At 48.2% G+C, this 14,359-nt stretch overlaps 1 protein-coding gene across 9 annotated transcripts in view; it reads left to right on the top strand.

Annotated features, from left to right (window-relative positions):
- Positions 1-14,359, top strand: part of tenm2a (teneurin transmembrane protein 2a) — a 168,250-nt gene that overhangs the window by 43,454 nt on the left and 110,437 nt on the right. For all 9 annotated transcript variants that reach the window (XM_055512570.1, XM_055512569.1, XM_055512566.1 and 6 more), the window contains exon 3: positions 9,146-9,439. In XM_055512570.1, the coding sequence (XP_055368545.1) occupies positions 9,146-9,439 (294 nt within the window). The remainder of the gene's footprint in view (positions 1-9,145; positions 9,440-14,359) is intronic.

Here is a 14,359-nt window from a genome sequence, read left to right as displayed (position 1 = left end):
TATGTCCACTTTCGCTCTTTGGTCACACCTTTCATGCCTTATTTCTTTTTCCGTATTTTATTTTTTCCTCCTTGTTTCTCACCCTTGCTGTTCCTGTATTGTTGCTTTAGTGGTCACATCACACATTTGTTCTGTCGAGTCCCAGGCTATAGCTTTAAGAACCAGCACACTGTGTCTTTATGTTCAGTTTATGTATTCTTAGCCCTATAGGTTTGATCCTTTGTCCTTCCATGATTGCCTCTACTGTCCGTATTTAAGACTGAATGGCAGAGAAATTGTTCTTCTGGTGGTCAGATGACCTTTTATGTTAGACAAGTGTTCTTACATCCCTCAATCGTCCTCATTATTTACTGCAAGTACAGTAGAAGGGCGTGCAATAACAGCAGCAACTTTCATGATTTGCACTGTGTAGCACGATTCATACGAACCCTGAACCTCTCTGGGTCACAGAGTTGTGATGGCTGCTGATGGGAACTCTCTCTGACTCCAGATGAACCTGCATGAAAAGGATGCGGTTCCTGTTGAGTACAGTGTATGCTGGCAGGCCTGACTCCATTAATAGTACTCCTGGTTGGATTCTGTGCTCCTTTCTCTAGCAACTTCTTTGTTGAGGCTTCTGCATAGTGATGGGTTGAATTAGGTGCGTCGTGTGTACACGCCACGTCTTAGGGGTGAAGCGTAGAGCTTGTCCTTGGTGACACCTCGTGCCGCTGGAGCAGCCCACGTCAGCCTGGGACCCTCCGTGGACCAACAGCGTGGTTCACCGCGACGCACGGGGAATTTGGCTTTGAAAATTTAGAGTAAACAAGTGCAAAAAGTGACAAAAATAAAATAAAAGACGTGCTGAATGTGTGTTTATGTGCTACTCTGCGTGCACGCACACTATTGTGTGTGTGTGTGTGTGCGCGTGTCCAAGCATTCCGCTGGGTTGCAGTCAACCTGGACGGCTGATGATCAAAGAGAGAACAAAGCAGCTGCATGCTATTAAAAATGAATGGCAGTGAGATTAAATACAATCCCTCCCCTCTTCCTCCGATCCCTCTTTATCTTTGTCTTCTCCCTGGCATTCGGTGCCTCTGCCAGCTGCTTACACTCAAAAGCATCCTGGAGCTGCGCGAATACAGCACAAGAGTTGCTGAAGAATATCTCCGGGCTGACTCGACTTCACTCCCCCGATCGTCAATACACTCCCACTCACCCCATCTCTGCGTGTGCTCCTTTGTACACAGGAAACTGCTCACGTAGGTTTGTATTTGTGGCCCCTCCACAGGCAGGGAGGTCTTTAAAGGGGGACTTAACTCACAGCAACATCTGGTCCAGCATTTGTGCCTGGGCACGAACTGTTGAACTGTGTTGTCTTGGGTCCAAATGAAATAACTGGCACTAATTCTAGATCTGTCGGGACCTGATGTGTCCTTGAGACGTACCTCTTAATACTGTCCACACGCCTCACACTCCACAGCTGCATAGTGTGTTAAATTCAGCCTGTGCTAAGAAGCAGCGCTAGCTATTAGCACCGACGCTGGCACAGGCTCAGGGACACGCGCGAAACGCCGAGTAACAAATGAGACAAATAATAGGAAGAGGCCGGGGAAACGCGGGCTGAAGGTGCCAGCTATTAAGCACCGATGCCGACTCTGGCTCGTACGCGCTCACACACACACACGCATCGGGTAACAAACAAGACAATTAATTGACAGAGTCTAGGGAAGCGCACGCTGACATCTGCAATTTTCTTAGAATAAAAATCATTTATCAGACAATGTTGTGTGGGTTTTGTGAGAGTTGAGTTAATCTATGTTTACTATGTAATGACCCTCTTTGACTCTGCTTTGGCAGCTTTTGATAAATGAGGCAGATTGTAAATGTCACTGTTATCAAGTGTGGGTTTTTTTTCCCCCTTCGCAGCCGAGTCACTTGCTTCCTAGGCTGTAATTAAACATGTACTCCAGCCACAGAATTTAAATGTGTGTGTATGTGTGCGCGGACGTATGACACATTTTTAACAGTATATGTCTGTCTGTTTTGATGCTGCTTCTGTCCTTACGACACAAATGGGAACGGCTGCCTTGCGAGCGTTCGGCGGATTTAAATCAGTGCGACGTTGTTTTGTTGCTGCGATTCTTTTTGATTTAAAAAAATCGCCAACAATACGGAATTTACTACGACAACTATGAATTATTTGTGTCTTTTATGCGGTGCTTTAGGCCCAGCTGTTCCCAAATCAGATCCACGCGGCATATGTTGCAGTGTATTACAGGTTTGGGTCCATATGACTACGGCATATGCGTAAATGTTTATTGTGCTACAAAAGCAAAAGGAGATGCTTTATGAGACCATATGAATAATGAAAACAAAGGTAACGCAGACTGTGAAAAGCTTCTTCAAACAACCTTAGCTTAAACTCATACTTCGCTCTTCCTGGTGTTAAAGGAGAAACCATACAACGGTGTGCTCACTTACATACATCTACTGGGGTGTGGTGTGATTAGCAGCAGCAAGTCATCTGCCCTGCTCTGGTCCCCTTCGGCCCCCTGTGTCAGGTTCAGAGGTGTTTCACAGCTTAAAGCGTCGCCTTTCAGTGACTGGAGCTGCTCTGGAGCGCACAGTGTTGTGTCATGTTCTGTCATGTCCCGTCCGAACCCGGGTCTCTCTCCTCTGGGCACGGGGCAGAACGAGCCCAGGGATGGATGACATTTGTTCCACCTGCCTCCTCATTAGGAGCAGCGAGGGCCCCCGTGGCTCCAGCGGGGGCCACGGGAGCGGACGGCATCTGGGACGAGTGGGAAGTGTGGGGCCGCGATGCTCCTGTTAGGTCATCACTGCGCCGCTAATAGCGGTGCTAACGACACGCCGCCCGCTATAGGATATAGAGCTGCGCGTGCGCGTATGTAGTGTAGGCATGTCTGAAAATCAACACAAAGCCCTGTGAAGGTGAGCGTCAGTGTCAGTGAGCGCTGTCATCCCTTCACGACGTGTCAGTCACAGGCAGAGACTTATCTCTGCTACTGACACTCAAACAGCAAACAGAGGTGTAGAGCGATGCACATGCTGAAATACATGTTTAATGAGATAACAAGCACTTTGATTCCTTTCATTCTCCTCACATACAGTACATTCAATTTATATATGAAGCTAACGGCTCTTTATTTGCTTATGAAAGCAAACACAAGCTTAAATAGATAAAGTGTTTTAATCTTGACAGTATCATCTGCAACAAACGCTTTAAATTAATCCTGGAACATAAAACTGAAAAAATAATCTGCTTTTTAAAGGAATGAGGCATTTTATCTGATGGTCACGAGGGCGATGCCTGAGATAAGATAGTTAGCGAACGCAGAGAATGAACACAGCAACAACAATGCACTCAAATCCTTTAATTCTCTAAATAAGTGACATAAGAAAGTGCCACCCAAAGAAAGTTGAGTCATAAAGAACTAGCACTGTGGAAAAGCATTGTGGTTTCTTTGAATTCAGAAGAACAAGCTGTAAACCGCATTTGACAGTAAAGACTCTACCTGTTGCGTCATAAGGCGGTGATGTTCAATATAATGCTATAAAAACAATCGAAACAGTAAAGTCACAGTATTAAAACCAACACAACAAGCTGAAAGACTCCACTGGGCTAATGGGAACTGTGCAGATGATTAATAATTCTGTGAGGCTTTGTCAATACTATTGACTAAATCCACATTACACAAACTCATTTGATCCACTGCTAATATAGAATTATTGATTACAGCAGCTTTAAGGTCAGGAAAGGATCAGACACTGTATCAGTTGTGACCCAGATGTGTTCCCTGCACCCCTGAGCCCTCTGACTTTGAACGCCGGGCCCGTCTGGGTGGGAGGTCGCTGCTTTCTTGGTGTCTCCCTGTATATGTGAAGTGTTTGGCCTCTGGATGAGACATCAGCCTATAGAAAATGTCATAGCGCCAGAGATAGCGGTCTCATTATCAACATCTGTAGCGATTCCGTTCATTAGCGCCTTACCTCTGATGTGTGCGTGCACCTGTGCGGCGTTCGCTTCACTTTATACACTTCACCTCGTCGCCATGGAAACCCTGATTTGTGAAGATGTTTATTAGTATTTGCTACTGCCGCAGTACATTTGGTGTGTGTGTGTGTGTGTGTGTGTGTGTGTGTGTGTGTGTGTGTGTGTGTGTGTGTGTGTGTGTGTGTGTGTGTGTGTGTGTGTGTGTGTGTGTCTGTGTCTGTGTGTGTGTGTGTGTGTGTGTGTGTGTGTGCGTGTGTGCGTGCGTGCGCGCGCGTGCGTGCGTGCGTGTGTGTGTTACAGTAATAACAGTGGGACGTGCGATAATTGTAGCTGCACCATGATTCGACGAGCTCATGTCTCCCTCTGTCACAGATGAGTGATCTCCAACTTGACCCTTGTACGACACGTATCCAAGTCAGAGCCAATCTATTTCTCTTTGCTCTCGGTGTCTCTGCTCAGGTGCTTTCATTAAAGTCGCCATGCTGGCATATTATTGAGGAACACACTGCCGCCGCTCCCCCCATCTGCCCCCCCCTTCTTCCCTCCGCCTGCAGAGTGTTTACCATGACCGAGGATTTCATCATTCTCCACTAACTCATCTTTGGCGTCGTCCTCATTCTCACATCTTCACCACACTCATCATCCTTTTTTTTTTTTTTTTTTTGTCATCAGCTTGCCTCCCTCTCTGTTTCATTCCTCCATTGTTCCGCCCTTATCAGCTTAAGAGAAAGCACATTCTCCTCTGCACGTGTTGGAGAACAGCAGCAGTCTGCGTGAACCAGACCGAAGGTCGTTCTTCACTGCTTCGGCATCAAATAAATTCAATGACCGCGTTGTTCAAAATTCATGAATTCATGCATTTTTAAACCCAAACTTTTGGCGCTTGTCTCAGGTCCGTGCGTACAACCTGCTTTGCATGTGTTTACATACTCATTCTCTTTCCTTTTCTTCTAATCATATTACTATCTATGGAAAGAGGGGAAGCCGTCGGTGGAGGTGATTTACATATACATGCTCCGAGACAGACAAGTGTCTGATAGAGGATGAATAGTGACTGTGAGAGTGAGAGGAAGACCATCTGTGCTGTGGTCTCTGATGAGCTTAGAGCTATTATTCATATCTACAGTCTCATAGGCTGCAGTAAGTACGTGTTTTATATGCCAGGACGTTCCTGAGCCACTAGTTCATGTTATGCAATTCAGGCGCTTCAAATGTTGGTAATGAAAATGCTACCGGTTGTTGGTCGTATCAAGCTAGTTCTGCTTGTGACTCTTTGCTTGGCTGCCGCCAGTGTTGGCCTGTAATAAAACTGTTTTGGACGTGACGCGACGGCGTCATTTTGCATGCGTGTATGAATAGCGTGTTGAAATACAGAAGCCGAGCAATAATAATAATCATCATAATGCTCCCCGTTTCCTCCGTTGCTGTCTTTTATTTTGTAATAGCACATTGCGTGCACAGCCCAGTGATTTTGCTTTGTGCGTTTCCCTGGACTGAGCCACTCGAAGGAGAAACACTGACAGACTGCTCCTCGTGGTGGAGTGGAGCCGATGAGCAGGAAGATGTAACTCCTGGAAGCTGGGTCTTAACCACTGCATCGTCTGGGCTCAGCCATTCCCCACCTCTTTATAACCGTCGGCCTCTTGCAACATCAACGTGTCTTTGCCTAATTACATGTGTATTACATGTATATTTTATCGCGTCACAATTTACAGAACACACAAATGGGATGTTAATTTTCTTCAAGGAAACTGACGTGCAGTGCGGATGAATTTTGAATTGAATGCAAATGAAAATGGAAAATATTAAGAAATTACAAACGCCTGCTAATAGCCGGCCCATCTTTTCTTAGCATTTCTGCAGCCGTGACAAAAGGAAATAAGGCTTTTACAGTTATTAACCGCAATTTTCGTTATTTCAGGGGATTGTTGAGGAACCCGCCGTGCACAGTTGCATTTGCTTCCTGATTGTGATGCATCCTCCACCCAGAAGCAAATCAGTTCACTAGTTCGGCACTTGAGAGCAAATCAGAACTTGTTTTGTACTGGCGCTCCCTCCAAAGCTGGAAATGGCAGGTCCGAGGGTGGCCCGCGCTGTAAACCACCGGAAGCTAAAAACGCAACATTACTGCAGGCGCCAGAGCCCGCGGGCCCGGCCCGCTTTCCGCGATTTACGGAATTACACGGTGGCGGAGGGAGAGTCAACCAGCATAATGCTGAGTCCTGCTGCCTATACTTTGCCTGTCAAACTGCTAACAAGCGCAAATGATTTTTTAATGATAGGCCCCGCTATCCCACAAAGCTGTCTACTCACAAACAGCCACACACACACACACACCGCGTGCTACACACACACACACACACCCCTAATGAGTTTTATCAAGGGAATTACATTTGGTTTAATGGATGACTGCAAATAATATTCCCACTTGCACTGTTGTATTCGATTTTTAGAAAGATGGGGTTTCTCCGGTTATCGCCTGTTTGTCACAGATCCAATATGTCTGGTTCATGCATCATCCAAATGAGCATGTGTGTCAGATATCGAAACCCAAAGTCCAGCTGTTTTGAAGTATTTGCACCTATGAATGTCAGATTGACGTTTTACAGTATAGGTACAGTATATAATCCCATTTTCCTTTAAATGGGAACTGACTCCTGCACTAAACTGTAGGTCTTACATGTTTCAATGCCCACTGTACGCATCCTATTGTGACGGTACTGTAGAACCCAGTAACTCAGTAGCTGTTTGTCTTCCTCACTGTAGTCACACACAGTTCACACGTCGCTTCGCTCCCTCCTGCTCTGCCATTCATTCTATCCAGGGGAGCTTTCTCCACAGCACAGTCTGATGCTCATAACCCACTTTCAGTCCTGCCGAGTCGCGTTCTGCACGCGTGTTCGTTTTCGAGTCTTCCCGTCTCATTCAGCACACGCGATTCAGGTCATTCGCGTCCATTTGCTGCTCTTCAGCAGTATTTTTCATGCAACACGTGCATTGTTTCCTAATCTAGTTCATTTGTCCCCCCCGTTCCGTTTCTGCCCTTTGCCCCCCCTCTCCGTTAGGGGAAGGCAGAGCGCTCCAGACGTGACTGATTGCAGCTCGCAGCTCTGTTTAATTTGCACACGTCAGCTGACGGACGAGCGGACGGCGCGTGACGGCTGTTGCGCAACGAGCGCGCGCAGATCGGCGCTGACCGCCGCAGCTCGAAACACACATCACAGCGCCGTGTATTAGTGCGAATGACAGCGGCGCACGCAGACGCGCATTGATCTCATTAGAATGCGGCGCCACGTTTGCCCCCGCATCCGTCATAATATCACGTAACAAACATGCGATTGGTTTTCTATTTGGGGAATAACGGAGATAGATTTTCACGTCGGCTCCAGCCCCTCGCACCAATCCGTCTTTCTTTGAGTCCGCGTAGATTGTGTCGGCATCGGGCTGTGTGTGATGGTGATAAGGAGTGATTGGATTTGCATGTGTAATCACTGGTTATGGGATGTTAATTGTACAGAATGGTGGCCTGTGGGATGTAACATTAGATGTGTGTGGATAGCGCACACACACACACACACACACACACACACACACACACACACACACACACACACACACACACACACACACACACACACACTCTGTTTCATGTTGAGTAAATACATGCTTCATTGCCACGTAGCATTTGTTTAGACTAGATGTGTTTGTGGTCCAATTATTGCTATTGTAGCTGAATGGGATCATTTGCATAAAGACTGATCCCTACTGTGATTGTGGAGTAGGCACTTTTCAGGATGATTTGCTGACTGATGTTAAAGAACCCATATGCTCTACCCTCCCAGGCCCCCTGGAGTTCTCGCCCGTCCTCCTTCGGTACCTCTTCTCAGGTATGAGTCTTAACCAGTGGAGTAATTGTAGCTCCTGTGCTTATGTAATAGAGTGGTAGTAGAAATTCCAACAGCTTGTACAGTAAACGTCTCTAGTGTGATGTGTAGTAAACATGATTTTTTTTTCTCATCTTTTATGATAAGTGGGAGGAAAAGACAATGAAGTAAAGAAGACAAGGAATGGTAATGGTCCCGGACTTGGTGCAGTGCTTGGTGTATGAATGTATAGAATGTAGCCTACAGTAGGAGCTCAAGGCACCTGTGGAGCAGTGTCCAGTCGGTGTTTGTCTGAGTAGAAGCTTAGAGGTCTTTCACCACTTCCACGGCTAGGTTTACTGCCCCCCCCCCCCCCCCACCCCCCTTCCCTCCCTCCTCGGCAACTCTCGAGTTGCGGGTCGTGAGGAGGCGCGGTGACGACGCAGCAGGCGATCTTCATCTGTTTAATTCCCCTCCCTCTGATTGCGTCCGCGCGCCTGATGAGTCACGGTGAACCCAGCCACGCAGCTGCGTGACTCCCGCCGCCACAATGCCAACCTCTCCTCACTCGCCTCCTCCATTTCCTTCCCTCACAAACTGCTAATGAAGTGAATCACAACTGTTTTTCCCCCGATCCCTTTACCCCAACAGCTGATGGTGAGCGATTGCATCCACAATACTCTTTTAATTAGTATAGAGAATAAATTGGTTGAGCATGCCTTTTTCCTTAATTGCTTTTTCCTCAGCTTGGATTTAATTGGGCTGCAGCACTGTTTATTGATCTCCTTTGATGTGCTTTAATTTGGATAATTTTATATATTTATTTTGGACGTGACGAGTCAGTTTGTCTTATGGGGGCAGAGCGTTCGGCGGCGGGGACCGCGGAGCTCGCTGAGCCTGGGGTCCGGAGTGCGATGGCAACTAGGTGGGAAGATGATCAAACCCAGAAGGCAGCGAAGCAGCTCCACTACAGCCTGAAAGGCCTCAGATGAGCAGCTCTTTGATCTCCCATGAACACCTCATGAATGCCAATGCAGGGCGTAAAGCGAGGGAGGCAGGCCTTCTGAGCCCGTCCTAACAGGCCTGCAGGCCACTACATATTCCTTCCAGCAGTTTGTGCCTGATTCACGCTGCGTCGCGTCTCCCCCTCCCGCCTGCCACAACAAAGCCCAATTTTCAGCCTCCGCCTGCGTAGCGTCATAATTAGCGCGCCTCTCTGCGTGCGACTGTGGGTTTGTTTGCGTGGCCGCTTTTACTCAACCACCCTCCGCCGTCTCCGTTTCAGGGGCCAACTTCACGCTGGCCGAGCTGGGCGTGTGTGAGCCGGCCACCCCCCCGCACCCCGCCGCCGTCCCCTACTGCCCGGACCTGGGCCTCCTCCAGCGGGGCTACTCCCTCGGCGCCGGCTCGGACGCCGACTCGGACCCGGAGGGGCCGCTGTCGCCGGAGCGGGCCATCCAGCTGTGGGCCGGAGGACGGGGGGGCGTCAAGTCCCGGCGCAGCTCGGGGGTGTCCAGCCGCGAGAACTCGGCCCTCACCCTCACCGATTCGGACAACGACAAGTCTGACGACGAGTCAGGTAGGAAGACGGCGCGGTGTGTGGTGTGTGTCGATGCAGAGGCAACACAGAGTTGAGACTAAGTGAGTGAGATTCTATGGGGGAGTGAGAACAAATCAGGGAGGATGTGCTGGACTGATATAGTATGAGGGAGATCAGGAGGGAGAACGTATATCTCATACGAGTTTGTCGATACTGTTTAAATTCATGGAGCATCTGCTAAATAGACAGCCGTCATATGAATCGAGGGTCAGATGGATTTATGGATCGAGTATTATTCTGATCTGAAGATCTGTAGTGTTTAGACCCTCCCCAGGGAGCCATCCCTATTCTCATCAATAGCACTTACATGTAGAGCTCTCTAACCCGCCCCTCTTCCACACCACCACTGGTCTTCGGCCAACTTCGCCGATCAAACAGCAGGATGACGTCAGAGGCGAGCTCCTCTTCTCTTCAGGCGCACCCCTCCGATTGCGAGCGCGAGGGTGTTCTGCACCCGGAGGGGATCTCTTTCCTCTGGCAACTTTGTTTATTGCCAACTTCCCCCATTTTCCTTGTTAATCCGGGCGGCGTCGTAAAGCGGCGCGGCGCGAGCTCCGCCGAGGTGTCAATGGAGGTTAATGAAAAGTGGATGGAATGAAAGGCAACAGTCTAATTAATTGAATTCTCGGCAGCGGATCGGATCGGATCGGCCTCCGTTGGTCCCCGCGAATCGGAGGCAACTTCTGTCGACTGATCAAACTATTCAACACCTATTAAACACGTCGAGAAACACCTTCCCGGCGCCGCGCCGCTCCTCCCGCTACCTGATAATTGCTTTGTGGTTAATTACCAAGCTAATCTCGCAGCCGCAGATATCAGCCACAGACACCGCTCCCGCTCCGTCTCAGGGCCAGGAGGGCGCCGCCGAGCTCTCACAGCCGCACTTCCAGACCCTGTGAAATTAGCTGCTTAAACCAGGTCTAGTGGCGCGACAATCATTCGCCTGCAGCATGATGTCACCGCGCGCTGATTGTCGAGAGGATGGCGTTTTTTGTTGTTCATGCTCACATTTTTATGCTCCTACAGGGTCCAGACTGTGGGAAATTCATCCTGATGATTAATGCGGAGCTCCTTTCAAAAACAAAGCAGCTCAAATCAGCCCCTGTGAACTTCTCCCTCCTCCGCTGCTCCTCGGGGCTCGTCTCACGGTCCAGACCTGAGATTCAGATTAGACTCTGTGTTTGTGTCCCTGTCAGCGGGAGGAGATCAGAGGCGGCGCAGCCGCCTGATAAAAAGCACCGCGCGCGTGTCTGATCACGTCGGTTCCTTAGTCACTCGGTTGCTGCGAACGGAGGGGGGGGGGGATCTCAGCCGTCGCTGCCGTATCTCTGCTGTAAACGCGTCGCACCTCCAAGCGCCCGCGGGAACACGACGAGACACGGGAGTTGCTGAATTTGCATGTTTGGGTTTATTACGACTATGTCACCGCTGTCTGCATTATATGCTGTTTAGTCTGTCTGCGGGTGTGAACGCGCGCCTCCGACAACTGCGCGCATATGTGCGCGCGTGGAGGTGTGAAACAGGAGCAACGGGAGTGTCAAAATAGCAGGAGGAGGATCTGAGGGTCTAATAATAGAGATTGACAGAGGCAGACAGAGAAACAACATCATAAACACATGCTAACAAATCAAAAAGACAGTGACGTGCTAAAACACCAAACGGCGCCGCGCCGCTCTCATCTCGCTGCCTATCTAACAAGCTTCACAAGTCTCACCTACACTCGCGTCCCCCCTCCCTCCCCCCCGTCGCCCACCTTTTCTTCTTCTTCGCGTTTCAAGAGGCCGGCCCTGTCGTCTCGTCGCTCGCGCCGCGCCTCTCGCCGCCGCTCGTTACGCTGCTGCCGGCGCAGCTCGCCGGCGTGACTGACAGGCGTCAGTTTGAAGGGCGAGGGTTCCCCTCCGGGGCGGCGGCGTACACGCGGATGCGCCCTGTTGCGCAATTCACCACCAAAATAGAAGGCCCGAAGAAACGATGACAGACATCGCAGACCGCAGGGAAAGTACTATTTGTGTCTGTGTGTCAGCTTAGGCCTGTTTCTTTTTTTTTTATTATTATTATTATGCCAAGAGAAGTGATCCAAAGAAGCACGGTTTTCACAGTTGTGCTTAAAATTTTAATAACAATAAATAATGAACATAAAAAACCCTCCAAACTCTGTCTCGCACCGCTCGCATTGATCCGTGCACCGAACCACGTGGACTGATTTTAAATGTTTTATTTTGGAGGAGTTGAAAGCTAAAGTCGAGTCAATAACAAATTAAAGAGTGTGATCCCTTCCCGTAACAGTCGTCAGTCACGCTGTCTGCCGGTTTTGTTAGTCTCAACACAATTAGCACCGTACATACACCTAATGTAAACTCTCACCACTGCTTTGAATACGCTGGGTTGTTTATGACTAGATCTGCAGCATAGATCTATGGACGGTGCTTGTCTGCAGGAAGCAGGAGGGCGATGCTGCGAGAGTCAACCTCCATCCTCCTCCTTAGCCCGTCAGATGCATAGTGGTCCCATACCTTACTCACACATACATGTCTTCAGAATGTGCTGTGGACGTCTCCATGGCAACTGATAAATCGATTTACAAACAAAAACTTAGTGAATTTTTTTTTAATTTGTTTGTTTTGTTTTTCATTTACTGCTGAATTCCAATTACGGACAAGTATGTAAAGCCTATTAAACGAGTTTCCTAAATGCAACTCAGGGATTTCAAAGTTTCCCTACATCCAGCTTTATTGTCGGGTATTGAATAAAGACACTTCACTTTTATTGCCCCTTCCAGACACTATTAAAATAAAGAGACTAGAACGTTGACTTGGCAGAGCCAATATGGGTTTCGTTTGCACAGGCAACACAGCGAGACAAACAAATATGGGCGAAGAGGAGCAACACCGGGAGATTTCATTTTGGCAAAATGGAGGAGGAGATTTACTGTCGCACTGTGCACCGCCTCGTAAAACGTCCGTCTGGAAACACACGCGGGAGAATGGGAGTGCTTGTAAATTCCCACAGCAGCGCCTGATGGCCACATCCAAACTGCATTGATCAGGGGGGAGAATGATTAAAACATGCATTAGATGAAATAAGATCAGGCTTTGACATTGATTTAAACCTGAAGCCCAGGGCAGATTTTATGGCCACAATCTATAGCCCAGCGCTCCACTGCGCTGTGTGTGGGCACATATGCCTCCACCCCCCCCCTCATTAAATAGCCGCCTGTTAAGGATACAGACAGAATCTAATTCAACTTCAACATTGTTTTCCGTCAATAAACCTTGGCTTTACTCATACGGTCGACTTTATAAACACAGACACGCGCCGGCCGCTCGCTGCACTGTCAAGGCCCGGCCCAATCACACATGCATGCTGATTAGCTGCTTTCAGACCATCTCCCACTCCTCCTTCGCTCTCTGGCTCAATCTCTCCATCTGCTTGACTCAATAATAAATCATAGGGTAGTATTGTGGCATATGTGACAGGATGTATTAATCTCATAATTAGAGAATGAAAAGGTGGCGCTAAATTTAGCCTGGCCTTTCTGTTTGACCCTGCCCCCCATCCAGGCACGCTCAGCCGCCTGGTTTCTCCTACGACCCTCATTTTTTTATTATTTCTGCTCTAAAAAGCTGTAAAACGTTTTATTTTTTGGTTAATTTATATTAGTTAGTCTTTTTGACAAAGCAGGAGAATCTTTGCCCCCTAAAACATCTGCAGTCAAAAGTTCTTTTTTACACAGGAGCTGTAATTATGCCTTGCAGACGACGCGTTGGGCAAAGCGTTTTCTGATTAACTAATCAAATCTACCAGCACAGGTGGAGGACTGCCTACATCTGCTTCGCTGTCTTTGTTTTTGGCGTACCACACAAATCCCACAACAAATCAAACCAAATCAATCAAGTTTACGCCAGCCGATGTGTTTTTCACTTTAGAAGTCGAGCACTAAAAAGATTGTCTTGTAATCAAGGTAGATTAGGGTAATGTTTGATTATGATCATTTCGATTTGGAAGGAAACATGCTCTATATTTAGCAGGACAGATTATAATTACGTGTCACAAAGTGATTTTAAGTCACTTTCTTTTTTTTTCAAACATGACCAGTAAGTTGTCTACGCAGCTCCTGTCGATCAAGATGAAGAAACGCTCATGGAGCCGGACGGGTGGGTCCCTCAAGACCGCCGCCGTCCCCTCGGGGTCTCTGAGAGTGTGTGTGTGAGTGAGAAAGTGGGAGTGAGAGCGTGTGTGTGTGTGTGTGTGTGTGTGTGTGTGTGTGTGTGTGTGTGTGTGTGTGTGTGTGTGTGTGTGTGTGTGTGTGTGTGTGTGTCGGAAAGAGGTCGGGGGCATTAGCCTCTGATTGAGTTTTCAGAGAGCAACGCGGGGTGCGAAAGCCTCGACAATGGTCTAACAGAATTAGTAGCTTGTGATGAATGGTGTGTGAGAGCAGCACTGACAGCTCACTTTCACAAACACACAAGGCTGTGCATGTGTGTGTGTGTGTGTGTGTGTGTGTGTGTGTGTGTGTGTGTGTGTGTGTGTGTGTGTGTCTACATACTTCACCCACTGGTTCAAGGACTTTTTGTCTGAGAACTACACATGCTGGAATGAGCAAACGCAATGATGGACAAACAATTACATGCACATGCGGCGCATATCTGCACATGCTCGTCTTCAGGTTAAGCCGAGGGTGTTCGAGCTGTCCTGCAGTCTGCATCAATCAAGACCCACTCCTTTAACATACTGGACTAATACACACTTGCACAAACACAGGAAGAATGTAAAAAATGTATATATCCCTCGTTGGACATATCTGACTCAATAAAGATATAGTTGGACCAAAGCTGATATTGAAGTGAAGGCCAATAATACACACACACACACACACACACACACACACACACACACACA

The sequence above is a fragment of the Betta splendens genome, chromosome 10 (assembly GCF_900634795.4).
Source record: "Betta splendens chromosome 10, fBetSpl5.4, whole genome shotgun sequence".
Classification (NCBI taxonomy): domain Eukaryota; kingdom Metazoa; phylum Chordata; class Actinopteri; order Anabantiformes; family Osphronemidae; genus Betta; species Betta splendens.
The sequence above is the reverse complement of the archived record's forward strand: the minus strand, read 5'-3'. Positions and strand labels throughout refer to the sequence as shown.